This window comes from Syzygium oleosum, unplaced genomic scaffold (genome assembly GCF_021117445.2).
Source record: "Syzygium oleosum isolate NSW1041296 unplaced genomic scaffold, Sole_v2.1 Sole_v2.07, whole genome shotgun sequence".
Classification (NCBI taxonomy): Eukaryota; Viridiplantae; Streptophyta; class Magnoliopsida; order Myrtales; family Myrtaceae; genus Syzygium; species Syzygium oleosum.
Genome location: NW_026607491.1, coordinates 9,333,267 through 9,360,188, shown reverse-complemented (window position 1 = coordinate 9,360,188; position 26,922 = coordinate 9,333,267). Strand labels below are relative to the sequence as shown.

At 40.9% G+C, this 26,922-nt stretch overlaps 3 protein-coding genes across 4 annotated transcripts; all 3 read left to right on the top strand.

Annotated features, from left to right (window-relative positions):
• Positions 1–1,259: 1,259 nt before the first annotated feature.
• Positions 1,260–5,164, top strand: LOC115673366 (UDP-D-apiose/UDP-D-xylose synthase 2-like). Its single transcript, XM_056313566.1, has 9 exons — positions 1,260–1,573; positions 1,904–1,996; positions 2,155–2,262; positions 3,631–3,745; positions 3,833–3,966; positions 4,053–4,154; positions 4,237–4,329; positions 4,444–4,579; positions 4,681–5,164. Exons 1-9 carry the CDS (start codon positions 1,295–1,297, stop codon positions 4,794–4,796), a joined length of 1,176 nt encoding a protein of 391 aa, XP_056169541.1. The 5' UTR covers positions 1,260–1,294; the 3' UTR covers positions 4,797–5,164.
• Positions 5,165–6,628: 1,464 nt separating this feature from the next.
• Positions 6,629–10,518, top strand: LOC115675106 (BTB/POZ domain-containing protein At3g44820). The gene is made up of 4 exons (XM_030597724.2): positions 6,629–7,429; positions 7,800–7,869; positions 8,190–9,398; positions 9,482–10,518. Exons 1-4 carry the CDS (start codon positions 7,380–7,382, stop codon positions 10,049–10,051), a joined length of 1,899 nt encoding a protein of 632 aa, XP_030453584.1. The 5' UTR covers positions 6,629–7,379; the 3' UTR covers positions 10,052–10,518.
• A 1,190-nt stretch (positions 10,519–11,708) lies between these two features.
• On the top strand, positions 11,709–26,767 carry LOC115675095 (AP-2 complex subunit alpha-1-like). Of its 2 annotated transcripts, none has more exons than XM_030597715.2 (27): positions 11,709–12,176; positions 14,581–14,712; positions 16,301–16,426; positions 16,519–16,581; positions 16,679–16,776; positions 16,866–17,073; positions 18,034–18,105; positions 18,180–18,272; positions 18,502–18,603; positions 18,745–18,842; positions 20,151–20,232; positions 20,353–20,441; positions 20,973–21,078; positions 21,212–21,277; positions 22,115–22,221; positions 22,307–22,411; positions 22,497–22,617; positions 22,734–22,916; positions 23,496–23,726; positions 24,271–24,351; positions 24,435–24,599; positions 24,702–24,788; positions 24,879–25,004; positions 25,404–25,484; positions 25,557–25,628; positions 25,977–26,056; positions 26,137–26,767. In XM_030597715.2, the coding sequence occupies exons 1-27, from the start codon at positions 12,045–12,047 to the stop codon at positions 26,276–26,278; spliced, it is 3,048 nt and encodes a 1,015-aa protein (XP_030453575.1). In that variant the 5' UTR covers positions 11,709–12,044; the 3' UTR covers positions 26,279–26,767. The 2 variants fall into 2 exon arrangements, with proteins under 2 accessions (XP_030453575.1, XP_056169034.1); XM_056313059.1 differs by having other exon boundaries at positions 24,879–25,010.
• Positions 26,768–26,922: the final 155 nt, after the last annotated feature.

Sequence of the window (26,922 nt, the reverse complement as noted above, 5' to 3'; positions counted from 1 at the left end):
AGCTCTCTCTATTCACAATCAAAAATAAATAAATTAATTCCATTTCTCCGACATTAGTGATTCATAATTTTCTGTTTGAGAAAGTGGGTAAGCGATATTTCTTGTCGATTTCCAACGGAAAAAAAATCAATTCGATTCCTCCGCCGAATGCGAAAAGGTATTTGGGCTTCTTGGCCGATTCGGGTATGCTAATTCTCAGTTTTAAGATGAATAGCTCCGGTTTAAGATACATAATATTGCGTGAATCTTTCGAAATATATCTCCTCCTAAGTATAAAAGGAATATCATGGCATATCATGAATAAGCAGCAATACTTTCACTTATTATTTTGTTATAGAAATAAAGTACTAATTTCAGTGGAGAGAAGAGCTACGTGAATTGGAGACCGACAACGATCACGAGCAGCGATTTGACCATTGTCCCTTTCCCTCTAACCTACGTAATTACACGTTGACATGCACTATGGACATTCCAAAAGTTCCGATTTGGTACATTTCACTTACCCTAATTACGTCACTTCTAACCTCAAAAAGAGTAAAAAAAAATAAAAAAAAATACCCTCCGAGCTATCGGAGCGGACCACTCAAGACACGTGTCCCAATAACTCGACGAGCAGCACCCCCGACAAAAAAAAATCATCTCAACTTATTCATCGAATCAAATCGGCTAAACATCCCGTTACAACGAAAATTCATATCGGCGTTCGAGCAGATCAGATCGATACGCTTCGATTTTTTTATCTGCTTTTTAGATCGGCACATTAGATTTCCGGTCGAATTAACAGTTATATTAAGTCGGAAACATTTCGACGATGTCGATCCACAACGGACCCGATCCAAAACAATTTACAAAGCTTTTTAATCTAATCAGCAATACAAATCGCAATCGGAGTCGATCCATCGAATACTACTGCAATTTACGCACGTTCGAGGGTGCACCAAAAAAGCAAAAAAAAAAAAAAAAGGCTGGCAAAGAAAAAAAGGAAAAATAAAAAAAATGGGTCAGGCCGTGCAAAGCAGTGCAATTTCACCACCTTCCCCCCCCAAAAATAAACGCACCGACATTTCATAAATACCCGCTCCCTTCACTCCCCACCACCCCCACCGCCCAAACCCATCCTCCTCCCTCCTCCTCCCATCTCTCGCTCCAGAGCAACACCACGACGAGCACGCGCGAAGCTCCCCCCCGTCCGTCCACCTGAGTTCCCGCCATTGTCGTACGGAGGATCGGCGAATCTTCCGAAGCTCCGGGCCGTCGAGAGGGCGATCCGATTCGATTCGATCGGTGGGAATACATGGCGAGCGGCGTCGCGAGGGTAGATCTGGACGGGCGCCCCATCGGGCCGATGACGATATGCATGATCGGCGCGGGGGGGTTCATCGGCTCCCACCTCTGCGAGGCGCTCATGGCGGAGACGCCGCACCGGGTGCTGGCGCTCGACGTCTACAGCGACAAGATCAGGCACCTCCTGGAGCCCGCCGCCACCCTCCCCTGGGCCCACCGCATCCAGTTCCACCGCCTCAACATCAAGCACGACTCCCGCCTCGAAGGCCTCATCAAGATGTCGGATCTGGTGAGCTTTTCCTCCCCCCCTCCTCTGCTTCCAGAATTCTCCGTCGCTCTGTTCCGTGTGTGCTGCGTCCGGTTCGTTATTTCCGTGCGTTGGCCCGCGCAATCGGTTCGATATGCTTTTGGATTTACGGCCGAATTGGCCGTTCGTGCGCTTTCCTCGTTGCTGCATTGCCGCGTACGAATGCGTTGCGTTCGGTGGATTTTTGCTGCTTGCTCGTGCTTTAAGATTTGTCGTCCGGCCTTGGTTGTTCGGGGTTGTCGAGTTGGATTCGATCATCGAGTCGATTGACGTGCTTTACATTGCGCCTGGTTTCGTGTTCTCGTCGCGCAGGTTATCAATCTGGCGGCGATCTGCACTCCTGCGGATTACAACACTCGCCCTCTCGACACCATATACAGCAATTTCATCGATGCCCTCCCCGTGGTACTGGATTTTCTTTCTCCACGGCTCTCGTGCCTTTCTGTTGATATCAGTCAAATTCAATCGATTGGATCTCGATGACCCCGCGATAGGAACTCTGCTAGTGATGGGGGCTTCTTATGCACGTGTTGGATTGATGTTGATGGTTTCGGTGTCGTTAGGTGAAGTACTGCTCGGAAAATGGCAAGCGTCTCATTCACTTCTCTACGTGTGAGGTGTATGGGAAGACCATCGGAAGCTTTCTCCCGAAGGATAGCCCTCTCCGCCAGGTAAAACTCGTCTTTCATTGTCTCTGGCTCTCGCTTCTTTCCCTATTCGCAATTGGTCGATGTTGACATCTGATGCAGATTTTGTCGCGGACGAAGTCTCAACAGACATGTCTTGTCTTGTGTTGTTTGACCGTGCACTTGGCTACACTTGAACTAGTTTTGATCTAGAATCTCCTTTCTTGAGATAATTCTAGATCACCGCGATGTAAGATATGAAATTACGTTTGTGTAACTACAGAAATGGTTTATTAGGTCCACGAAGCAGTCTTGCATGTCACACAATAAATTAAGAGGAGCCTTTGCGGTCTGTGCAGTGGTTTGTGCTAGTGCATTGGGATAAATCGGCCGTTTCATATGTCCACCTAAACATAGCTGGCATCTGCATTAGGTACACTGTTAATGTGATTTGGAGTGATATATCAAAGTCAGCTTTTTGTATATTGGTTAAGTAACACGAAAAAGTGTATTCAGCATCTGGCTAGGCAGACAGAAGTTTTTTCTGTTCTTACCTGTATTAAACGATGACACAAATGGACTGCTTGCTTTGATTAAAGAGATCTGTCTTCATTGATGTCTTGAGGTTTGTCCATCTTCAATATTACGGTTGATTTGATTGGTTCTTTGAATATGCTGTTAGCTGATGATGAGGCTTCCCCCATAATTAAGGGGGAACTCTTATATTGCGGTTGCTGACTTACCTGGGTACTTCTAAGTGCAGCAATTAAAATTTCACGTGGCATTGAATGATCATATTTATATATCTCTTGAGATTTGAGACGATCAAGATTAAAATAAAGTGAAATCCCGAACGCCGAAGTCTAAAGTTTAAGCAAAAAGCCAAGGTCTATTTGGATTTACTTTGATTTTTTACTTTTTGCTTAATTAAAATTTTGTGGGGACTCACTTTGACTTTTTCTAAATTCAACATGGTTGAAACTTTCACAAAATAAAAATGTTTACACGCAGATTCACATAAAGTTCTTTCATCAATATTGACAGAAAAGCAAAAAATTACTTTTTACTTTTACTTTCAACTCGAACAATTAGGCCTTAGAAATTACATCATTCCAACATGATTAGTTTAAGAATTAGGTAGGAAGCCTGTCTGTTTATATTTGCTAAATCGACATCGTTGATTGCTCGGGTTTCTCTGGCTGCTTAATGCAGATGTTATACGCAGTGTTCGTATGATGGCTAAGTCATGGTTGAGCATTTGCACCAGAAATACGTACACTCGCGGCTCCTTCTAGTCTTAGATGTTTGCTCACAATAACAACATTGACTACTTTGAAGTTTTCTGATGCGTCTTCTGTCTGTGTTGACTTGCGGTGCTTGAGTTTAACATCTCCAAGTGCTTTGGTTTGTCAGGACCCTGCATATTACATGCTTTCAGAAGATGCCTCCCCTTGCATATTTGGTTCAATTGAAAAGCAGAGGTGGTCATATGCATGCGCAAAGCAACTGATTGAAAGGCTGATATATGGTGATCTGTGTTCATTGTGATCTCTGGTTACTTCAACTTTGGTTATTAGTGCAGTTTCTCTAACTCTTTTCCTCTTGCTTTTCACAGCTGAGGGTGCAGAAAATGGTCTCGAGTTTACTATAGTCAGACCATTTAACTGGATTGGACCTAGAATGGACTTCATTCCTGGCATCGATGGTCCAAGTGAGGGTGTTCCCAGGGTTCTTGCATGCTTTAGTAATGTGAGAATGTTTAATGGAGTGAATTGTATCATGATTTTTTTTCTCTTTCCACCATCGTCATCTGTCCTTGCTTTGACCTATTTCAGGCTCTGCTTCGCCGTCAGCAACTTAAGCTTGTCGATGGTGGTCAGTCCCAGAGAACATTCATTTTCATCAAGGATGCCATTGAAGCTGTTCTTTTGATGATTGTGAGTTAAACTCAATTTGTCGACTGCATTTTTTCTTTTGGGCATTCGTGTGTGACTGGAGACGGTGATTTTTTTTTCTCAGGAAAATCCAGCGAGAGCCAATGGCCACATTTTCAATGTTGGCAACCCCAACAACGAAGTCACAGTTAGGCAGCTGGCTGAGATGATGACTCAGGTAAATTGTCATGGTTTGCTTTGTATTTTGTTGTCTTTAGATAGAAATACAAGCCAATGCTTTTGCATCTGTCGCACCCATATTCAAGAATTGTCCACTCTTCCACGCTTCCAGGTTTACTCTAAGGTTAGTGACGAGCCACCTCTGGAAGTACCGACAATTGATGTCAGCTCCAAGGAGTTTTATGGAGAGGGATACGATGATAGTGATAAGAGAATCCCGGACATGACCATCATCAATAGGCAACTAGGTAATTTGGCCCGACGTGTTAACCTCTCCTAGATGATCCAACTGAGCAATTGCTTTTAGCTCACGAGTGTTCTGACAATCTATGACACGTACTCGTGCTAGGTTGGAATCCCAAGACATCACTATGGGACTTGCTCGAATCGACCCTCACCTATCAACACAGGACGTATGCTGAGGCTATCAAGAAGGCCATGTCAAAACCCGTTGCCACAAGCTGAGCTACAGGATCTACTTAGCGAAAAGCAAAGGCCGAGCGATCAGATTTTCTGGCTCGGTGTCGGTTTACACCGGAGAGTGCCGCTGTTACAGGTCCTATGATTCTTTCATGGAGATTAAACATATTTAAATAGACGATACTCTTTATACATTAAGATACTTTTTGGCCTTTGTGGTGTCGGTAGTCGTAGTCCATGGATCGTCGGGATATGATATTCTGGTCATAACTTAGATCCTTTTAGGGATTTTTTCCTTCTGTAATTCAGTAATAGAGCTTTCAGCTACGCACCGCACAAAGACCGAGCGTTTTGGGTCTTCCTGTTCCAGGGGATTGGTCGCAATTCCTATTTATCTTCAAAAGCTTGTTGTACACCGTCTCACTCTTAACCCTTTAATTTTTTTTTGTGATTTTTTATTGGTATTTATAACTTATAGCCTGTGAGCCTCTTTAATATTCGAAATTGCAATAAACTGTTCTGATAACATGCTTGTTCTCCAAAATTATAGTTAAATTAAGGTTATTGTGTCTTATCTTTAATGTAGATTAATGAATGATATTTCAATTTAGCCATACAGATGGCCTTCAAAAGTTGAATCGATTTTCCAAATGAAAAATGCGAAAGAAATGATTTAGAAAACAGTCTCCTTGAATACTCGCTTGTATCGCTTATAAAAATGAATAAATGAAAAGAAATTTCATCGTTTAAGAAAATGCTTAGACATAAATTGATATTGATATTGAAAATATTTTTTTGTTAACTAATTACTGCAAGCAACGTAGACATTATTTTTAAGAAAATATTTTATATTTTCGCAAAACAAACGAATCCTTCTTGCAGTAATGTATGATTTTTGCCAATGGATATGGACGACCTATAAAAGATTGTCCCATCTGAGCCATTTCTTTTATTTATACACACATACGTTAAAGCCAGTACGAAGATTTTCATCGGGGTTCTTCTTGGCCAATAGAAATTCTATATCATCGGGACCGCTAGGAGGGTGGGGGCCGACGATATTTCAACAGTAAGCAAAATTAAAATAATCAAAATCAAAGTCCATGAAACATTCTGACCGAACACTAATGATTCTTAATTCTTAAAGACCATTTGACGTAGCATTCAAGGGTCGCTTACGGTTATAGCTTCTCGTCCAACTGTCGAGCACCATCGGCATTTGAACAAGTCATTGATGGTATCGCGTCATCGGTCTTTACTTTCTTTTCTGTTCGTTCTAGGAGGCATTATTCCTACGTTGGTCAGTCAAAACTCAAAAGCCATCTTTAAGTTCGCTGTTTGTCCATTTTCAGACAAAATCGACCCAAAAGAAGGGTCCAATCCCGTGTCCGGAATATATAAGAGCTATTGCCGCAATACTACTTGATAATATTTAGGACATGATAGTAAAAGACTATTGGTAAATAAAATATTCGACGATCGACAAACTATTTAACTGGTTACACGTCGATATATTATTCATTTACATTTAGATTTAACGATATTTAGTTCAATAAATTACCAGTTTCCGATTGAGGTTTTATTAGTTTATTATAGATATGAAAATATTGTGCATATTTAAAAATCTTCCGAGCTTAGATTTTCTTTTTGATCGGTTACCAGCTCAGATTCAAATTCAAATTTTACTAATGTTTACTCGAGCAGCACGCTACCAACTCAAGTAGCTACTTTACTAGTAGCTATCGAACTTTTTTACTCGATCAATAAGAATGCGTGTGTAAAATTTGATTAGGAAAAATGTTTTTTTTTAAATGATTGGTTTCTCGTTAAACAAAAGGGAGGGAAGCGAAAGCGCAAAGCTCAATAATTTTTTTAAACAATTCGATTTGTTTTTCGCAAACCTTCCTTTCGACCGGTCATCATTCACCTCGGATCCACGCGTCATTGATGATTGCACCCAACCTGCTCGACAAAAAGCGTGAGACAAACCATCATTTTACAACCTCCTCTTTCTCTCTTTCTCCCCCAATCTCCGGCCGGCTTCCAGCAGCAGCAGCACCACCACCGTCAGCCGACGACCCACCACTGTGGTCGCAACCTTTTTAAAGTAATATCCTTTGTTGTCTTCTCAATTACTTCGTTCCCCCCGACCCACAACCCCGGAAACAGAGAATCTGCTTTACTCATTTTCACTTCCGCTTTTCTTCTTTGCCTTTTTTAAGCGTTTGAGGTAACTCCGCGGGTTCGGTCGTCTTGTGATCCGTGCTCGCTCGCTCGCTCGCTCGCTCACCAACGCACGCACGCACGCACAGAGAGAACACCCAAGAATCGACGAGCGTGTTAGTATAATATCCGAAGAAGGGTCCATGCTGGTTGGTGGTGGGATGTGGGGTTTTCCTTTCCTGAGTTGTAAAGACCCACTCTTGTTTTGGTTGCCCTCCTGACGACCACAATTGACGCGGTGAGAGAGAGAGAAAGGGATAGGCGCTTGTGTGGTACGTCTGTTGGCTTGCTACGTTGAGAGTGAAGCAATAATTTCAGCTCTCTCTCGTGGAAGCTGAGGTGGGTTTGACTCGTTATTGGACTAGGAAGAAGAGGGGTGATCGTGGGTTCCTCTCATGCTTGGTGATGGCTCCTGCAGGCAAGGTCTATGGGTTCCATCGCGAAGGCAATCACTGGTACTCTCTCTCTCTCTCTCTCTCTCTCTCTCTCTCTCTCTCTCTCTCTCTCTCTCTCTCTCGTGCTCGTGCTTGTTCTTGGTTTATTTTCGATCGTGGAGGAAATTGTATGAATTTGATTCCTGGGTTTTATAAATTGCTGCGATGGTTTGAGGATTTTGAACGTGCGTCAGTTCTGTCTGTTCTCTGCTTGGATAAGTCGTATCGTCCTATTGCGATCGCCTGTTGATCTCACAAATTGTGTCCAATATGCTTTGGTTCTGTTCCTCTGGTCGTCTGGAAATTTCGAAGACGAAGATTGCTTTTGTTGTTCTGGGTGTTACTTTAGGTTGCACGGTATTCAACATCGGTTGTTTCATGGTTATGGCAGGTTTTGCACTGCGGCTTTGCCGAGTGACATCACAATCATTGTGGAAAGCATCAACTTTCATCTTCACAAGGTATGCCCCCAGCCTTTTCCAAATGCTCCTTTTGTTACCCTTTTGATTTGCCATGATATATTATCTTTTGAAAGGAAATTTTTTCATGATTTTGACTTGCTACAAGGTCATTTCGACTCAGTACGAGGTTACTATCGCAAACTCGTAGTTAATGTTCAAATAGTGGCATCGCCTGGTGTTTAATAACTAGGATGATTTTCATTATATGGTATGAGTAGAGCTGAGTGAAAGCCTCAATTAGCTAATACTAAGTCCATGCGGCACAACCAAAAGACTTTCTGTTTTTAACCTAATAGAAAAATCTGGGTTTGACTTTCCAGTTCCCTCTCGTGTCAAAATGCGGGAAGATAGCAGATAAATGTGAAGAATCTTCGAGCAGCGAAGACAGGACTTTCACACTAGAGCTGGACGATTTTCCTGGTGGCCCTGATTCTTTTCTTGTCGCTGCCAAGTTTTGTTACGGTGTTCGTGTGGAATTAACTCCTAGGAACATTGCGACAGTCTACTGTGCAGCAGACTTTCTTGAAATGACAGATGCATATGGAGAAGGTAACTTGCTTTCCAAGTCAGAAAGTTATTTACACAAGAATGTGCTTCGTAACTGGAAGGATTGTATACTGGCTCTCCAAAGTTCCGAAGCTGTCATAACCTATGCCGAAAAACTACAGATACTTAGCAAATGCTTGAATACACTGTCCACGATGGTTTGTACCGACCCAAGCTTGTTTGGATGGCCCATGATGATGTATGGAAGCTTACAAAGCCCTGGTGGCAGCATTTTATGGAATGGGATAAACACAGGAGCGAGAATTCGAAGTTCAGAATCTGACTGGTGGTTTGAAGACATATCATATCTAAGTGTGGGGGTGTTTGAGAGGCTTATTAGGACAATGGAATCAAGAGGTGTTAGGTCCGAGAATCTGGCTGGTGCTATTATGCACTATGCTAGAAAATACCTGCCTGGTCTGGGCAGATGGCAAGGAGCGCAAAGTGGCAAAACCAGAACAGTTGCTAGTTTTAGCTTGACACCTGTCATTGTCGATCAAAGGGTTCTACTTGAAAGCATTGTTAATCTTCTCCCTGAAAAGAAGGGGAGATCTTTTTGTCGCTTCTTATTGGGGCTCCTTCGGGTTGCGTTCATCTTGGATGTCAATCATACGTGCAGGGATGCATTGGAGAGGAGAATAGGGGTGCAATTGGAGTTGGCTACCCTAGACAGTCTTCTGATACCTACATACTCGGATTCCGACACTTTGTATGATACTGACTGTATTGAGCGGATTGTCCATTATTTTGTTTCTCTTGAATCGAAGGCCTCATCATTTTCTCCCGCATCATTTGAGCTGGAAACATCTCCCTCTGCAGGACCTTCAACCAAAGTCGCAAAGTTGATAGATGCTTATATTGCTGAAGTAGCTTCTGATGTAAATCTGAAGCCTCATAAAATTTGTTCTATTGCTGAAGCTCTTCCCGACACTTCAAGAGTTTTGCATGATGGACTATATAGAGCTGTGGATATCTATCTCAAGGTATAAATTCTACATCAATTACTATAGTAAGGAGATGTCTTTGGTTGCTTTGGATGCTTATGATGACCAATATCAATGTGCAGGCACATCCGTGGCTCTCAGACAAGGACAAGGAAGAACTTTGCAACATCATTGATTACCAGAGACTGTCCATTGACGCCTGTGCCCATGCTTCCCAAAATGAAAGGTTGCCACTGAGAGTCGTTCTACAAGTTTTGTTCTTTGAGCAGATGCAACTGCGAACAGCTTTGGCTGGTTGCCTTAATGTCTTAGATACTGAAAGTGCAGCAGTGGGTCCGGTGTCTGCTCCGACCAACATGGCAGGACAAATTGTGCAGAGAGATGGATGGGTGGCAGTAGTGCGCGAGAACCAGGTCCTTAAAGTCGATATGGAGAAAATGAGGTCTAGGGTGGGGGAACTCGAAGAAGAATTCAGTAAGATAAAACAAGAGATGAGAAGGGTGGCCAAATCACATAGCTCTCTCAGTTCACCTCGCTTGGTTGCCAGGAAAATAGGATGCAAGCTTCTTCCACGACCTTCGGACGCACAACCAGATCATGCTGAAAGCAGTGGCCCCGCTCCAAGAAAGTCGGTCGAGCATGCACGGCCTTCTCGTCATTCCAGACACCGAAAGAGTTTCTCATTAGTCTGAAAATTGATCTGGAAAAGGTTTTGGTCTTTTGAGATACCGGATATTGATATTGATCTAGGAAGACAGTATGAGGAGGAGCCACAGTCAAGATTGGAGGCTTCTGGAGGCTCCTCCGCATACTATCTTTTTCCTTGGCTCGACTTTCTAGTCATTTTTACAGCAATGAATAGAGGATCACACTTAATTCGGTAGATGACCCCCCAATTCCAGCATACGTGCAATGCTTGGTTTCAAAGATGTAGATGCTGGGTGGTCACTGATAAGCTCGATGCAGGTCTCACGATCGAGCATCTGTATATTTTTCATTGTCTGGTCATGGGATAGGTGTATCTCTACGTTGCCGCCTTCTTTTTGTACCTTCTGTAATCATGGTGTTATACATGTACAGTTCATGTGCGGAACTATAGATTGTGAACAGAGCTTCAAGATTGGACATTACACAGATACAAACTCCTGAATGATGTGCACGCTTCTATCCTTCAGATCGTCTTTACAGGGCGAAAAAAAACCGGACCAAACGCATGACCGCCCATCTCTCTTCATTTAGATGTTGAGCAGGCCACTTCGAAGGCCATTGGGTTATGCATTTCAGTCGCTCTTTTGCTCATGAGTCGAAACATACCATGAAGTGGACCCTTCAGGACGGTGCAAGCCGTATGTGTTCTGCTTTTTCAGTGGATCAGTACGAAAGAAAAAGGGTAGATTGCTAGCTCTAGGCCATGGCAAAAGCATGGCAACTCGACATGTCATGGGAACTAGTGGAGATGGCGAAACAAGCGCTCGTCTTCTTGATGGATTCGGTTTAGGCATAGAGCAGCACTTTCAAAAGCACACTCCCTGATTTGTCATGAGACCCTTTGACCGTCGAATGGCGATCGGCTCGGCTCGATTCACGATGGACCGGGGACTGTTTCCGATTGGTGTGAAAGCCTACATCGTCTTTCTTCTTCTTCTTCTTCTCCTCCATTGGTGCCTACGAAGATGGCGGATTCGTCCCCATTGACCTTTCGCGCCCGACGGAAACTTCGATCCTTCTCGAAAAGCCAATTTCAATAATTTCTCATCGCTTCTTATTTAGTCCGAAGGAGAAATGCCGATAAAGATTTCAATGTTGCATACCAATTTTGACTGTTTCAGGACAAAGGAAAGAGACGGCAAATTGAATTCGCGAAGGGCATTGACTGAATTGGTTAGCGCGCACGCATCTCATTTCACTAAACACATGGCCCAATCCGGCGTCGTTCTTGCCACTGCCTACAGGAGAAGCATCGGGAATCCGTACGGAGGTTGCATGTTTCTTTTCTCCAAGGGAAAAGGAGAAGAGAATATGATCGAATCTTATGCAATTATGAATGTGGCAAATGCTTTTGTAGGACAACCCCACACCGGAAAAGAAAAGCGACAATAATAATTAGGAAAAAAAATTAGGGAATTAAAAAAAAATGAAAATATAGAGCTGGCATAGCAGAAGCATTAGGTGGAAAATGAAAGAACGCAAAAAAGAAAAAAAAAGAAAGACGGGACGACGGTCGTTATTAAAAAAAAAAGGGAAAATGGGGTCAATAAAATCGGTGAAAATTAAAAAAAAGGATTTTAAAAGTCGTCTCCTGCACTCCCCCCCGTCGGCCGTTCCAATTTTCCTCAGTCCACCCCTTTCTCTCTCCCTAGAGAAAAAAAAAACAAAAAAACGAACACGAATTTCAGCTCCATCTCCATCTCCCTCTCTCTCTCTCTCTCTCTCTCTCTAGATCAAGCGTCGGCCATCTCGTGGATCTCTCCGCGTCGAAGCTGGAATCCCCGCAATGGCGTGCTAAGATCCTGATTCCGGTGCTCGTCGCCGAGATCTAGGGATCCGCCGCCGGAACGAGAGGAGGAGGAGGAGGGGGAGGAGGAGGAAGAGGGGGATTCATCGGTGCTCGGAGGTTGCTGTGCGCGCGTGTTTATGATTTGAAGCTGCAGCTGCTGCTGCTGCTTGTTGGATCTGCGGGAAGGGATGGCGTTATCGGGCATGAGAGGTCTCTCGGTGTTCATCAGCGACATCCGCAATTGCCAGAACAAGGAGCAGGAGCGGCTCCGCGTCGACAAGGAGCTCGGCAACGTTCGCACCCGCTTCAAGAACGAAAAGGTTAGGGTTTCCTCCCTTCCCCTTCCCCACTGACGATGCTGCTAGTGGGTTGGTGCTCGGCGCGCCCGGTCGGAATTTCCGCGTCGACCGGGGTGGGGGGAAACGAGGGGAATTCTCGGTGTCGCGCGGCGGTTGGGGTTGACCCCGTGCTTTCGAGAGAGGTTTCGTCGATGCTTGTGTTCGTGTGAGATGTTGTGAGCTGTTAATGCTGCTTAGTCCTTGATCCCGGGTGACCTCAAGCTGTGTAGTTTATTTTGGCTTGGCTGATTGCAAAGGTGATTTCGGATTCCTGGCGGTAAACTATGTGCCGGAAGCTCTGTTTTGATTGCTTGTTCTACTCTTGGGTTAAATGGGGGAAAGGTGGAGCATGGCTTTTAAACTGGATGCTGGATCGAACCCGGTCCATAATGTTGTGATCTCATCCGGTCCTGGCAATTGAATGGTGTTTGTGGCCTGAGGAGCATGGATACCCCAATAGTGCTAGCTCGGCCACGTGGTTACATTTGTACTATATTACCCGAGTACTCCGCTCAAAGAATGCGAATAATGTTGGTATTAGAGTATTAGGTTCTTTAGCTTTTATTTACTCATGCAAAATCAAGTTTCATGTGGTGTTTACGGTACAATCGGCGGCTCTGATTTTGTCAGAAGCTCCTTTGCTGCGAGGCAATGCTGCTTGGGCTTAGCAGATTCCAAAGTCAGCGCAACCAAAAGCTTGTGATGAGTAGCTAAGAATAGCTTGAAACCTGATCAAGGGTGCTCTTGATGAGTATAGATTACTATAGAATGATGAAGTTCAAAAAAATCTAGGAGAAGATACCTTGAAGGTTGAATAATTTTTCAACTATATGAATTCCGTAGAACTAAGGGAACTTAAGGAGCAAATCAGCTGTTCCTTTAGTAGTTCTGACAAAGTAGCTAGGGTGTTTATGATTATAAAAAAAAAAAAAGATCATACTTGAGGAGACTTCTAGAAGCGAAATTGGAATGGATCAAAATAAGTGGAATCTTAAGCTTTTCTGAGTTTTGATAACTCTGATTTTGGGGTGTATACAGATGGTGGACACTGATTTTCCCATCATAATTTTCTTTTGTGTGCGTACTGAGGGGGACAAAGTTTATGCATTCTTATCTCTGTTTGTTGGTCATGAGACAGAACTTTAATTATTCTTGTTGTTGCTAAAAGTATTTGGTTAGGATTGGGAGACATTTTGAGCTCTTTTGCTCTTGGAGTGCTGTACAAATCCTAGACAAGTACTTGTGGAGGGCATTTAATTGGGGATCAGTGAAGATTGGGAAATCCATTGCAATGTCCTATACTCAGTTTTCTTCTAAAGATCTCTTACAACACGAAATGTATCATTGCCCTGGAGAGTAGCTCTCTTCTGAATTTGCTAGACATTCTCTTCCTTTGTCTAATTTTCTTAAGAGATGGAAGACTTTGTCTGATGAATGCTCTCTTTCTGACAAGATTTTACATCACCCTTATGGCACACGGATGAGAGACACATTTACTAAATCACAATATTTTGAGCTCATTTGCTCTTGGAGTGTTGTACAAATCCTAGACAAATACTTGTGGGGGACATTTAATTGGGGAACAGTGAGGATTGGGGAATCCATTTCAATGTCCTATAGTTAGTTCTCTTCTATGGATCTTTTACAACCCGAAATGCAGCATTTCCCTAGAGAGTAGCTCTCTTCAGAATTTGCTAAACAATCTCTTCCTTTGTCTAATTTTCTGAAGAGATGGAACACTTTGTCTGATATATGCTCTCTTTCTGACAAGATTTTACATCACACTTATGGCACACGGATAAGAGACACATTTACTAAATCACACTACTCAGAGTCGGTTTTTCTCCTGCTGTTCCCATCAATATGAGGGTGAGAGGAGATATTGATGATTTTTCTGCTTGGAGAAAAGGAAAGGAAAGTAATCTCCTAATCATCCTGTGTACTTCTTTCTTTTTTCTGCTTTATTTTTTCAAGAGTATGGAGCAACAGAAATTGAGAGTTTACTTTCTTTATCCAAATTCAGGCCTGTTGTTCTATCGATGTTCAATTGCACTTTTGGGGGTTCTTGCTCCGTACCAATGTCACTTTCATGAAGATTGGATATTCTAGTCAGATTTTAGGTTATCTGTCTTTTCATGTAGATTTCATCTTACAATTGTAACAAGCATTGGCATGAAAGTAAGGTGATGGGCATGTACTTTGGAGAGATCATTTTCTGCGCTTCTCAATTTGACATCATGTTCCTTATCAACAATATTTATACTCGGCATATAGGATTTTTTGAACTTTAGGTCGATTAGCTCATGGGACATTGTCATTCACCAGTGTTCTTTGAGATTTTGCTAGTCATTGCAAAAACTAAATGCTAAGTTTGTTGATTTGGCAGGGATTGACACCTTACGAAAAGAAGAAGTATGTTTGGAAGATGCTGTACATACATATGCTTGGTTATGATGTAGATTTTGGCCACATGGAAACTGTTTCTTTAATATCTGCACCAAAATATCCCGAAAAGCAGGTGAAGTTCTCAATTTTTCATCTTAATCCTTTCATGATGTGGTATTTATTAACTAACAAGCAAGAATGTTAGTGTTAGGATCTTACTTCGATAAGTCATGACAATGGGTTGGTTACTCTCAGAATTCTAGAGATTCTAGGATAAATAAATCAAGATTATTGTTAAGATAGTAATTTGCTTGTGTTAAGATTGAAGCTACTAATGTACCGAATAAAATAATAGAGATCTATAGTATCCCTAGAACTAAAATTTAAGCTAAGTCTACAACTTGACTTAATCTTATTTAGTATCTATTAGAATATATATAACTTAGAGATCCCGGCATCAGATAATTGGTAGAATCTTCTTTAGTGGTGTTACTTTTGGAATCAAAGATGAGAAGATTCCTATCATGGTTTTGCAGCCATATTCATAATTATTGGCTTCTCATATGACAATTGATCCAATGATTGAATTGATAAGTGGGCCAGATATTTCAAGTTGCAGTGCTGTACAACTTCTAGAAAATTCATATTTGCAATGAATATTGTAGCATTCTTAGGAATAAAATATAGCTAGAGAATTTAGGAACAGTTCGGTTTGTAGGAACAAAGAGAAGCGGATCTATTCTAACACCGATAGGTACCAATACGCAGTGGGGGTTGATTCCATTTTCGATGAACGAAATGAATTTTTTCCAATCTCTAGTAAGATATGGTAAAAGACAATATTAGTAAGATAATAAATGCGTTGTTGTGCTTCCACATCAAAGCAACTACCCCTATCGAGTTATTCAGTCCCACTCCTTATCAATGGGATCGGAGCAAGCAATATATCCAAGAGCTGGTGCTGGGCTAGCAAAAAGTCGAAGTTTTTCGGAAGCTTGGTCTAAAGTTCTTGAAGAATTAGCTTTTTATGCTTACATATGTAATAATCTGGCAAGGGGGCCTTAATCAGAGCGGGCACAACGGATATTGGGAATGGGGTTGCTGTTGGGTAGTCAGGACATCGTATCTTTCAAGATAAAATTTCCCTTGTTTTGTTGATAAGTCCCAGAAAATATCCTTTAGAGAGTAAAGGCTTAAAAGATATGCTTGTTCTGATCCTTAAAGAGGAGTTAAGGGTTTGATTATTAGCACAAAGGGTTCTGATTATTCCTGGAGCTGCTACATGCTCTTTCATCTTAAGGGAGAGTTCCATTGTGGCTGTGTTTCACTATGATGTGTGTTTGTGTGTGCATGCGCATGTGCCTGTGAGTCTTAATTGCTCTCATCTCTCTTCCTCTATGTTGGCTGAATGTTAGTAAGAGGATCAGCGAGGTTAGTGTTCTTTTATGTCTAAACTGTTGAGTGAGTATTTGGAATGTATAGTATATGAAGTTATATTGTATCCTGTGGCATTCTCGTAATTTCACGAACAAATTAATAGTATAAATAGAACACGGACCCACTACATCCTAGTTGGGATTTTTTTCATCAATCTCTTGTGTCCTAATTTACATAAACAAATGAAGGACTTGATTACTTCATTGTACGAGAAATAATTTTCTAATTTCACATGGTATAGTCGGAACAAAAATGACTTCTCACTTTGCTGTCTATGTTTGCAGGTTGGGTACATTGTAACAGCATGTTTACTCAACGAAAACCATGATTTCCTCAGATTAGCTATAAACACTGTCCGCAACGATATCATTGGTCGGAATGAGACCTTCCAATGCTTGGCATTGACTATGGTATGGCTATGTGGTTGTCATACGAATATTTCTTCTGTCTAAAAGCTTTATTTTTCTGCATTAGTGATAATCTTTATTGTTCATCATCTTAGGTGGGGAATATTGGTGGTAGAGAGTTTGCTGAATCTCTGGCACCCGATGTGCAAAAGTTACTTGTAAGAATATCCTGATATTAATCTTTAACTTTTCCTTTAGATTTTTTTTTTTTACCTTTCCATCAGGTTTTTGGTTTTAACTCATTGTGTACATTAGATTTCTAGTAGCTGCAGACCCCTTGTGAGGAAAAAAGCAGCATTATGTCTCTTGCGGCTGTATCGAAAGAATCCTGATGTTGTGAATGTAGATGGCTGGTACTTTCTAATTCTTAGCATGGATGTCGCTCTGTAATGACAATAATTGTTTGGTTACTTATCGGAAGTTTCCCTCATGGTTTCTGAAGGGCGGATCGGATGGCTCAGCTTTTAGATGAACGTGATCTAGGTGTGTTAACTTCTTCGATGAGCCTACTTGTGGCTCTAGTCTCAAATAACCACGAAGCATATTGGAGCTGTCTTCCAAAGTGTGTTAAGACATTGGAGCGACTTGCTAGAAACCAGGACATTCCACAAGAGTATACCTACTATGGCATCCCATCTCCCTGGCTTCAGGTTTGTATATCTCTCCATCTTTCAACATATAGGGATGTAGCAGATTCCTTGCTTCAAACACGGATGGCATAGTTTGCATTGGTTCAGTGAGTACAGTTGATACTTAATGGTGTTGCTATATTGTGTCTTACCCAAGGAGAATGATTGTACTATGATCTTTCTGACTTGTAGTTCTGCTTAAAAAGGTGTTGCCTGGTGGTAACATGCATAGGAGCTTGTTAGGGCTTGGAGCTATCTTTTAGCACGAATAAAGCTTTAGTTATCCCGGTGCTAGAAAAAATTCTTTGCAAGCCAATAATTGAGGAAATATCAAGCCCTATCACCATTAATACTTCCATATAATATTCGATATTGTGTGACCTTACACCTGTTTTATAATTATAACCGGTGCTAATGAATTAAAGTAAAAACCAATTAATCTTCCACAACATTACCTTTGATCACAGCTCCCTGTCCGTTGCGACCCATTCTTGTATATGAACTGTTTTCCCTGAAAGTTTAAGCTGTCCACGCTCTTAAAATGCCTACAATTTAGATTAAGCATAGTTCTTAACGCTCTGGTTTACCACCTTAAATGTAGAACATAGGATGTAGACATAACCACATTAAATGACTGGAGGACAAATAAGTAACAATGAAAATGATTAGTGTATTTCTTTTTCGGAATATCACAGCACAGGCCACTTGCATTCGAAACAGGTTATAAAAAGAGCAATTAAGTAACATTGAAAAGGGAACAATTCTTTCTAATAGTAGATAGTTTGGTGAATTTCTTTTTCAGAATAATACCCAATACGAAAATCTCTTTGGAGTTTCTTGTTTTATTTTCTTTAAGGTTTCCACTTCATGTTTGGATTCTGATCCTGGATTAGTTTTTATAATGTTGCTTTTGGGCACCAATCTAGTCTTGTGTACATTAAGCATGGTGATATCGTTCTTATGTGTGTCCACTTGACACAGGTCAAGACAATGAGAGCTCTGCAGTACTTCCCAACGATTGAAGACCCAAATACAAGAAGATCATTATTTGAGGTTTATATCTGTGATAGGGATTTATTTTCGTACTAACTAGAACTTTCTTTAATGAGCTGTGGTTTTTCGGTCAGGTGCTGCAAAGGATACTAATGGGAACTGATGTTGTTAAGAATGTGAATAAGAACAATGCTTCACATGCTGTTCTCTTTGAAGCCCTCTCTCTGGTAAGTATGCTGCCTTTTTTTAATTTTTATTAAATCATATGGATAGTAGGTTGCAGACTTGCAGTGGTGATTTTTAAACTGCCTAAGCTCAAATGTAATAAGCCCCAGTCAGATTTTTATTTTTGGAAGAAGTCCCTCAGCTCATTGACTTGTCATTCATATTTGTATTTTCTATTCAGTCACTTTGAGTGACTCTGTCTGTTGGTATTTCTTGATTTTACAATTTCAGGTTATGCATCTTGATGCTGAAAAAGAAATGATGTCTCAATGTGTTGCCCTTCTTGGAAAATTCATTGCGGTTCGTGAACCTAACATTAGATATCTTGGCTTGGTGAGTTGCAGAATTGTCACTTAGACTCTGAAAATTTCCTTGCCTTCTTTTTATTGATGATAATGATTTGCAGTATCTGCAAAATGGAGCTCCCCAAGTCTGTAATTCTATGATTCTAACGGGTCAATTGCCTTAACGCAGGAGAACATGACACGGATGTTGATGGTGACAGATGTACAGGATATTATCAAGAGACACCAAGCTCAGATAATTACATCATTGAAGGATCCTGATATCAGGTGGAGTACCTGTTTTTTGCATGCTGTTGTTATGCAATTGAAATTTCTATGATGTAGCTCTATTCCCTTACATAATGAAAATGCCTGTCATAAGTTTTCTCGTCCTTCCCACTGTTAATTAGTGAAGGCATTCGCTAGCATCCAAAAGTTGTCTTGTACGTGGGGTTTGCACTTCCTCCCCACTGAGGTTATATACCTGGAACTACTTCATCGGTATTACTACATCTGTTCGTTAGTTGATGTTTGTGGAAGAGTATTATGTGGGAGCTAGATTGTGTAGTTTCGTTCTGGGGCATATCCAAGGTCCACCTTTATTTTGTCTCGCTTGAATAAGATTTCTTCCCTTTAGTCTGCGTAAGCACTCGAAGTTTGAAAGATTTTGTTGAGGGGGGAAAATTGGGTTGACAAAAGAATGTTGAAGAGCAGCTGTTCCTTGTTCTTTTCTTTGACTCTACTTGTTTAATTCGATCGGTCGCTGGTCGGACTCAATGGATGCCCTTGCTATATAGGGATCCATGCAATGTGCATTTACTGTTTTTGTCAAGTCGGCATGTTGATGTGGTCCGGTAGATCTACTGTTGTCCCTTTTAATTTGAGAACCTGCTCTTCCCCGAGCTCAAAAGCATTGACCCTCTTGCTGTGCTGTTTCTTTTTATGGAACGAGAGGATCCTATAATTATGATACAGCAATGTGGGCTTGGACTAGTAGTGGTCCAACCCTACCAATATCCAAGAGTTTGTGTTCAATTCCCATCTTTCCCCTTCGAACCTTACTAATCAAATATGTGCATACGTACTCTTTTTTTTTCACAATTAATACCTACAACAGAAAAGGCTACTATAGAGAAATATAAAAGTGTAGCAGGCTTATTTTCTAAAGTCCACTTGAGCAATGCAAAATTGCATGAGCACTTTAGAACCATGGTTTTAGGGAAGCAACTGAACTCATCAATACATGCACAATAAAGCAAAGTGTACATGCATACATCTTATTTTTATCTTGGAGATATATATATAAATATAGTATATATATTGAATACAATGAGTACAATAATACCTATAGCATTTTAGAGTACTAGTCGGGTATTGAGCCTTCAATAAGAGTTCAGACACGTGTTTGATTGATTTCTTTAATAATTTCCTTGACCGAAGAGACTGGGTACATGTCTTTGCTGAAATTGATCCCAAATTATAGTCACAGCGATCATATCCTGAATGTCATTGCGATGGTCTTTAGGAAACAATTGACCTAAAGGTCTTGTATCGACCTTCCTTTTCATTTCTCACATGTATTTGTCATGCTTGCAGCATCCGGAGGCGAGCTCTTGATTTGCTTTACGGCATGTGTGACGTCTCGAATGCAAAGGACATAGTCGAAGAATTACTGCAGGTATGTTCTGTAGTTAATCATACCTGGAGTTTAGAGTAAAAAGTTCTATTTGAATTGCTTTTTGGTCAGTGAAACGATACGCAAATTTTGCTTTACCTCTAATTTTGAAATGTAATTCAGTATCTCAGCACTTCCGACTTTGCTATGCGTGAAGAACTGTCTTTGAAAGCTGCAATTCTTTCAGAAAAGTTCGCACCTGATTTATCATGGTAAGTATGTTAGGCATTTTTCCTGTCATAAATCTCGATTTCTATAGAACCTGCTAGACAAAGCAATGTGTCAATTAATCTCTTTCTGCGGCACTAACACTTTCTTTTGGCAATATCTTCAATGTATGCAACACTAATCTTTTCCAAGCCATTGGCTTTACTCTTAGAAAAGTGGTTAAAGTTCCCCCTTTTCGTTGATGATCCACCATCTTGTAGGAGAGTGAGCTTGGTCTTTGTTTCCTAATCCTCCTTTCCTCATTGTTGCGATAATCTATTCTGGAGGTTTTGTAGTAATGCATCGAAACTGCAAAGTGCACCTGTCATGATTGGAAATAAATGAATTATCCCTTTTTTACTTAAATTCCTGGTTTTAAGATAGCTTACAGATGCTGAAGAATTTGGGAGGGAATTTTATTACTTGGTCGGATCTCTGTGTCACATTTCAACTGCAGTTGAATATATAATGTTATTTGCCGTCAAAGCAGATGCTTTACTAGTTGTGTGATGTTCTGTTGCTTTATCACCTCGCAGGTATGTTGATGTGATTCTTCAATTAATCGACAAGGCAGGAGATTTTGTTAGTGATGACATATGGTTTCGCGTTGTGCAATTTGTTACAAACAATGAGGATCTGCAGGTGAAGGGATTATATAATTCTGCTCATAATGGCTTTGACGACATTGTTCTTTTTTTGTGTGTGTGTTTTTGTTTGTGCGTGTCTTGTGTGTACAAAGCATTATAATCTGAGTGTTGGTGTTTGTTCCAACCAGCCTTATGCTGCTGCAAAAGCCAGAGAGTATCTTGATAAGCCTGCTATACACGAGACCATGGTGAAGGTATGGAATTGTGGCTTTAACTGTTCTGTCAAGTAAGCTTTTTCACATATGAAAGGAAAATAGTTGTTTGGAAGTGCCAGTTCTGAATATCTTAGCGCATCATTTCTGTTGGGTTTTACTGGTTCATGGTCATAGTTATATTGATTCAGTAAAATGTTCTGCAGTCACTGAAGTATTTGTTGGGAGAAGTCCTTAGAGTCTTTCAGAAGTTGGTTTTATACTATAATTTTGTTTAGTATCTAAGCGCCAAACATGAGTTGGTAGGACATGATGAACTGTTTGCATGAGAATCATGAGAGTGGCAGTGGGAGTGACAGTCAGCGGAATTTCCCTACTCCAGGATGCTTCACTCATTGCAAAGTTTCGTGCTGGGAGACTACATTTTTTGTCATTGTTTCAGAGATGCTGTCTATTGCTAGCTGAAGCAAAATTTTTTGAGGATAGTTTGCAAGTCTCTTGGTGTCAGTTTTTCTTTCTTCTTTACTTCACAAATTCTTCACCCTCTTGTGTTTGTCCAGCGTAGTTTGGTTCATGTACCTGAAAGAATCTATTGTCAAGCATGGGATTTGTAATTTATGTTTCTTTTCATTGGAGAGAGATCCAGTTCTCTTTTTAGCTCCATTTTTGGGGCATATTCCAACCCATATTTTCAGAAATCCTTGGTCCCTGTTTATTTCTCATGATGTGATCATACTTGGCATATTTGGCTGAGCAATTTGGCAATTTTTTTTGTTCCTGTCCTAATTATGTTGAGAAATATCTACCATAATAGATGACGTGTCTGCCAAAGAAATTTTTTCATTCTGATTTTTACTGGAATAAGCATAAATATGACAGGTCAGTGCTTATCTTCTCGGAGAGTACAGTCACTTTTTAGCAAGACGACCAGGGTGCAGTCCGAAGGAAATTTTCAGCATCATACATGAAAAGCTTCCTACAGTATCGTAAGAGAAGTCCCTCTGTATTTCTGTTATGTTTTCACCGAGTTCTTACTACAAGATCTATCTGAGAATATGCCCATTTTTTCAGGATGTCTACAGTTCCAATACTTCTTTCAACGTATGCTAAGATCTTGATGCATACTCAACCCCCAGAACCGGAACTACAGAATCAGATCTGGGCTATATTCCATAAGTGAGCTTGTGTTAACTAATCTCCTTGTTACTCTTTTAATTTTTTTCTGACATATTTTCTGTGACTTAATGATGCTTTCGCATAGGTATGAGAGTTGCATTGATGTTGAGATACAACAAAGAGCTGTTGAATACTTTGCATTGAGTGCAAAAGGTGCAGCTTTAGCCGATATATTGGCCGAAATGCCAAAGTTTCCCGAACGGCAGGTACCTTTTGATTTCCTTTTTGAAACAGTTAATATCTTTCATAAATCAAAACAAACTTGACCATAAAAGGCCGGAGTGTTGCTTTTGATTCTGACCCTTGAGTTTTTCAAACTCAGTCTGCACTGATCAAGAAGGCAGAAGATATCGAAACTGACACTGCAGAGCAAAGTGCTATTAAGTTGCGGGCTCAACAACAAATGTCTAATGCTCTGGTTGTAACAGACCAGCGCCCTGCAAATGGGACACCATCAGTCGGTCAGCTTAGTCTTGTGAAGCTGCCTAGCATAAGCAGTAATTCGGTTAGTGGTTTCTCTTGATAGCATAGAATCATTTCCCTTAATATAAGCATTATTATCTGTAGAAGCAGCAAATGCGATGGCAGCCTACATGAGTTTAAACATGAAGGCACATCACCTGCAATCTCGTAAACAACTGGAAGATTATGATTTGCACTATACATTTTTTTTTTTTGGTCAAAGATATGCACTATACATTAGAAGGCACGTATCTCTCTATTCCTTTAGCACATGCCTAAGTTCCAGCACTTTGTTCGTGGATGAGCCTGTAACTACTCGTTATTTCCATGACTGAAGTAGCAATTTACTTCTGTCTGCACGCATGAGCAAAAACTACACCATTCATGCCTTCATGCAAAAATAGTACGTTATTCACCAATTCAACTTCTTCCTTACAATTGACCAAAAAAAACTTCTTCTTTACAAAGTGAAAACTGTGGGCCGGTGCTTTTTCCCCTCAGAAGATGCATCAAGGTTTCACCCAAATGATCTTCATGATTTACATGATTACTTTGCTGTCACAAATTTTCATTGGTATCGGATAGCAACAGCATGCAATAAACTGTATGAATATAATAACAGGACAATTATTCAGCGGAAGAAGGAGCGAGACAGGCGAATGGCACTTTGAGCAGAGTAGATCCTCAACCTCCTTCAGCAGACCTTCTGAGCGATCTTTTGGGTCCACTAGCTATTGAAGGTCCCCCAGGGGCTGTCCAATCAGAGCAGAATGTGCCAGGAGTAGATGGTGTCCCCAGTGCAGCAGATACTGCGGCAATAGTACCTATTGAAGAGCAATTGAATACTGTTCAGGTACTGGTTGTTTAGATGCTTATTGAATCCACTTCTTTCTGAGTCTGAAGGCAAAGATATAAAGCGCAGTGCTTCCTTGTCTTTGTAGAAAATACTACCATTGGCAGATGCAATCTTTTTTATCGTTTTTCTCTCCATTATATTAGAACAGGGAAGGAATTTGATGTATATCTGACTTAGGTTATTTTCCAGCTCTTCCATGAAATGTTCTTGATTGTTATTCAATTTTCAAAAAGAACCCGGTGAAATTGCATTTTCAATGTTCTGGTCATTGGTTTTAGTTAAAAAAACGTTTGTTATCATAGCAAGAGAAGATGTTTCGGTAGACTAGCAGTGTGCCAAAGTTTTTGCTTCATTTTTTCATATCCAGATGTTTTAAGAATCTCGGTTTGTCGTTGTAAAACATGTAAATGTTAACATACTTAAGAAAAATTTGAGTCTATGGATAAAAATTATTTCCCATACTGGTTCGGGTTTAGAGTTTAGTACAGAGACTGCAACAATGTGGTTATTCTCACTTTTAATAAGTTGATTGACTTTGCAGCCAATCGGAAATATTGCTGAAAGGTTCCATGCATTATGCTTAAAAGATAGTGGTGTGTTGTATGAGGATCCCCATATTCAGGTATTCATCTTATCAGTTTTTGGAATCTTCTGTTGAGGTATATGCAAAGGGTTTGTGTTGAATTCCTTTACATTCAATTTCAGATTGGTATTAAAGCTGAGTGGCAAGTCCACCATGGACGTCTTCTACTATTCTTGGGAAACAAGAATACATCTCCGCTTGTATCAGTTCAGGCTCTGATATTGCCTCCCTCCCATTTAAAAACGGAGCTCTCACCAGTGCCTGACACCATTCCCCCACGAGCACAGGTGGGTTTCTAGGCCTCATTCGTGGTGGTTTATCATTCATGATACCTTGTTCGCATTATCCTGTATTTTATAGACATTCACATCTTGACTTTCATGATCAAGGTGCAATGTCCTCTTGAAATTGTGAATCTTCGCCCAAGCAGAGATGTTGCTGTACTAGACTTTTCCTACAAGTTTGGTAGCCATGTGGTAATACTTCCAAAATAGTTCCTCCTGGCTTCTAGCCAACGTTGTTGCTTGTTAGGTGACTGGCAATGATTTCTGGTCTGCCTTTTATAGGTCAACGTCAAGCTACGCCTTCCTGCTGTTTTAAACAAATTTCTGCAGCCCTTGACATTGACTACGGATGAGTTCTTTCCTCAATGGAGATCACTGTCTGGACCGCCTTTGAAGCTTCAAGAAGTGGTATGGGTATATTTCTGTCTTTAATTGTGACGTTGCTGGCCAAAAAGTAACTGTGAAGTTTTAAGTGGTGCCTAAAGAGACTAGCGTATACTATTTGACCTGCTTTGCATGCATTACTCGTCCTCAATCTTGACGTAGCACGTAACTTCGAGCACTTATGATATACCTCCCTCTAGTATGTCAATAGTTGTCATCAATATCATCCCGATTCTTGTCTAGAATTGGTTGCTGCTTCCGCATCTGTCTGATGTGATATGAATTTCTTGAATTTACTAGTGGCATAGGAGCTATTAAGACTTACAAAGTTAGACCCTGAATATACTATTGTTTGCTAGCTGCTGCTATCCTTTAGTCATTCTATCCAAGACATATTCTCATTCATGCACGTAAACAATGCAGGTCAGAGGCGTAAGACCGCTTCCACTCTTGGAAATGGCAAACTTACTTAACAGTATAAGAGTGATGGTTTGTCCAGGGCTTGTAAGTCTCTCTCTCTCTCTCTCTCTCTCTCTCTCCTCATGAAGTTCCATTAACTTCTATATCTCTGTATAGGATCCAAATCCTAATAATCTTGTTGCAAGTACAACGTTCTACTCAGAAAGTACACGTGCCATGTTCTGTTTGGTAAGTGCACTTTTTCCCCATGCATCATTACTAAAACTTGCCTTCTATTTGGCTTGGGCAACTTATGGTATATACTAGGAACTAAATGCATCCCATCTTCTCGAGTATGTCCAGTTTGAAATCTCCGTGAATAAAATCATTGGGTAAATAAGTTGCTTTGAGAAGGTAATTACAGCGCATCCATTTATTTCTCCAAATCAAGAACCGTGCTGAGCTGCCAAATTAGATCTACAGTTAAACCTTCTAATGCTAAAACTAGTTTGGATCAATGCTCTTCACAATTTTCCATGTGTCAATGGGGGTGTTGAAAAGACGATCCTATTATGACCATCTAATTCCAATATGCAGTTAAGAATTGAGACGGATCCAGCAGACAGAACTCAGTTGCGCATGACAGTTGCTTCTGGGGATCCTACCTTAACGTTCGAGTACGTGTCGTTCTTAAATTGCTCAGTATTTATGTATTTTTTCAGATTCTCCTTCAACGGATCTAACTTTTACCCCGCAGGTTGAAGGAGTACATCAAGGAACAGCTAGTTCACATTCCGACAAGTTCCCCTCCACCTCCGATGGCTCCTGCTGTAGCTTCGCCGATGGCTCCAGTAGCACCTTCAAATGATCCCGGCGCTATTCTAGCTGGTTTGCTGTGACAGTTATAAGTCGGAAGTGATCATTGGAAGATTTGTTGAAATTACACACCTATATAGGACTGAAACGGCCGGTCCCACCCCTTCGTCCCCTCTAAGTAAGGAGGTCAATTGCAGAAATAAGATGCTGGGGCTGGCGGTGTAAAGGGTGAAGCCAATTGGTTGAGTCAATGGTTTGAGTAGCGTTTCCAGGGTTGGTCGGCTTTTTTGAGATTCTTTCTGCAAAATTTTGGGTGCAAATAGCGAGCATTTTACTTCTTTGGTCCTCTTCTTTTTCTTCTTTGTCCTTAATTCTCTCTTATTGAGTTGGTGGGTGGGGAGGTTTTCAGCCCCTTTTCCTTAGGTCTCCAGTTCCCCAATACGGTCGGTTTCATGAGAAGCATTGTAAGATATGTGGTAATGTAGAACCAGTTGTAACTGCTTAGAAATGTGCTTGTCAATTGATAATTAAAATTGATTATATTCCAATAATGACCCCAAGATTTGATACGATACTCTAATTTTAAAGACCCTTTCTCGTTATTCTGTTGTGGAAACGTTAAGCAGGAGGCCAAGTAATTGGCATTACCTTGCAAATTAGTAAAAGGCCTACAGAAATGTGTTTGCTAGTGTGGCTAAAGGTGTGTCTGGTAACATTTTGTTCTTGG

Coding starts and splice junctions, on each gene's coding strand:
- LOC115673366 (XM_056313566.1), top strand. CDS start 1,295: ATGGCGAGCGGCGTCGCGAGGGTAGATCTGGACGGGCGCCCCATCGGG. Junction 3,746..3,832: donor GATTGAAAGGCTGATATATG/GTGATCTGTGTT, acceptor TGCTTTTCACAG/CTGAGGGTGCAGAAAATGGT. Junction 3,967..4,052: donor TTCTTGCATGCTTTAGTAAT/GTGAGAATGTTT, acceptor GACCTATTTCAG/GCTCTGCTTCGCCGTCAGCA.
- LOC115675106 (XM_030597724.2), top strand. CDS start 7,380: ATGGCTCCTGCAGGCAAGGTCTATGGGTTCCATCGCGAAGGCAATCAC. Junction 7,430..7,799: donor CATCGCGAAGGCAATCACTG/GTACTCTCTCTC, acceptor TGGTTATGGCAG/GTTTTGCACTGCGGCTTTGC. Junction 9,399..9,481: donor CTGTGGATATCTATCTCAAG/GTATAAATTCTA, acceptor ATCAATGTGCAG/GCACATCCGTGGCTCTCAGA.
- LOC115675095 (XM_056313059.1), top strand. CDS start 12,045: ATGGCGTTATCGGGCATGAGAGGTCTCTCGGTGTTCATCAGCGACATC. Junction 14,713..16,300: donor CAAAATATCCCGAAAAGCAG/GTGAAGTTCTCA, acceptor CTATGTTTGCAG/GTTGGGTACATTGTAACAGC. Junction 20,442..20,972: donor TTCGCACCTGATTTATCATG/GTAAGTATGTTA, acceptor ATCACCTCGCAG/GTATGTTGATGTGATTCTTC.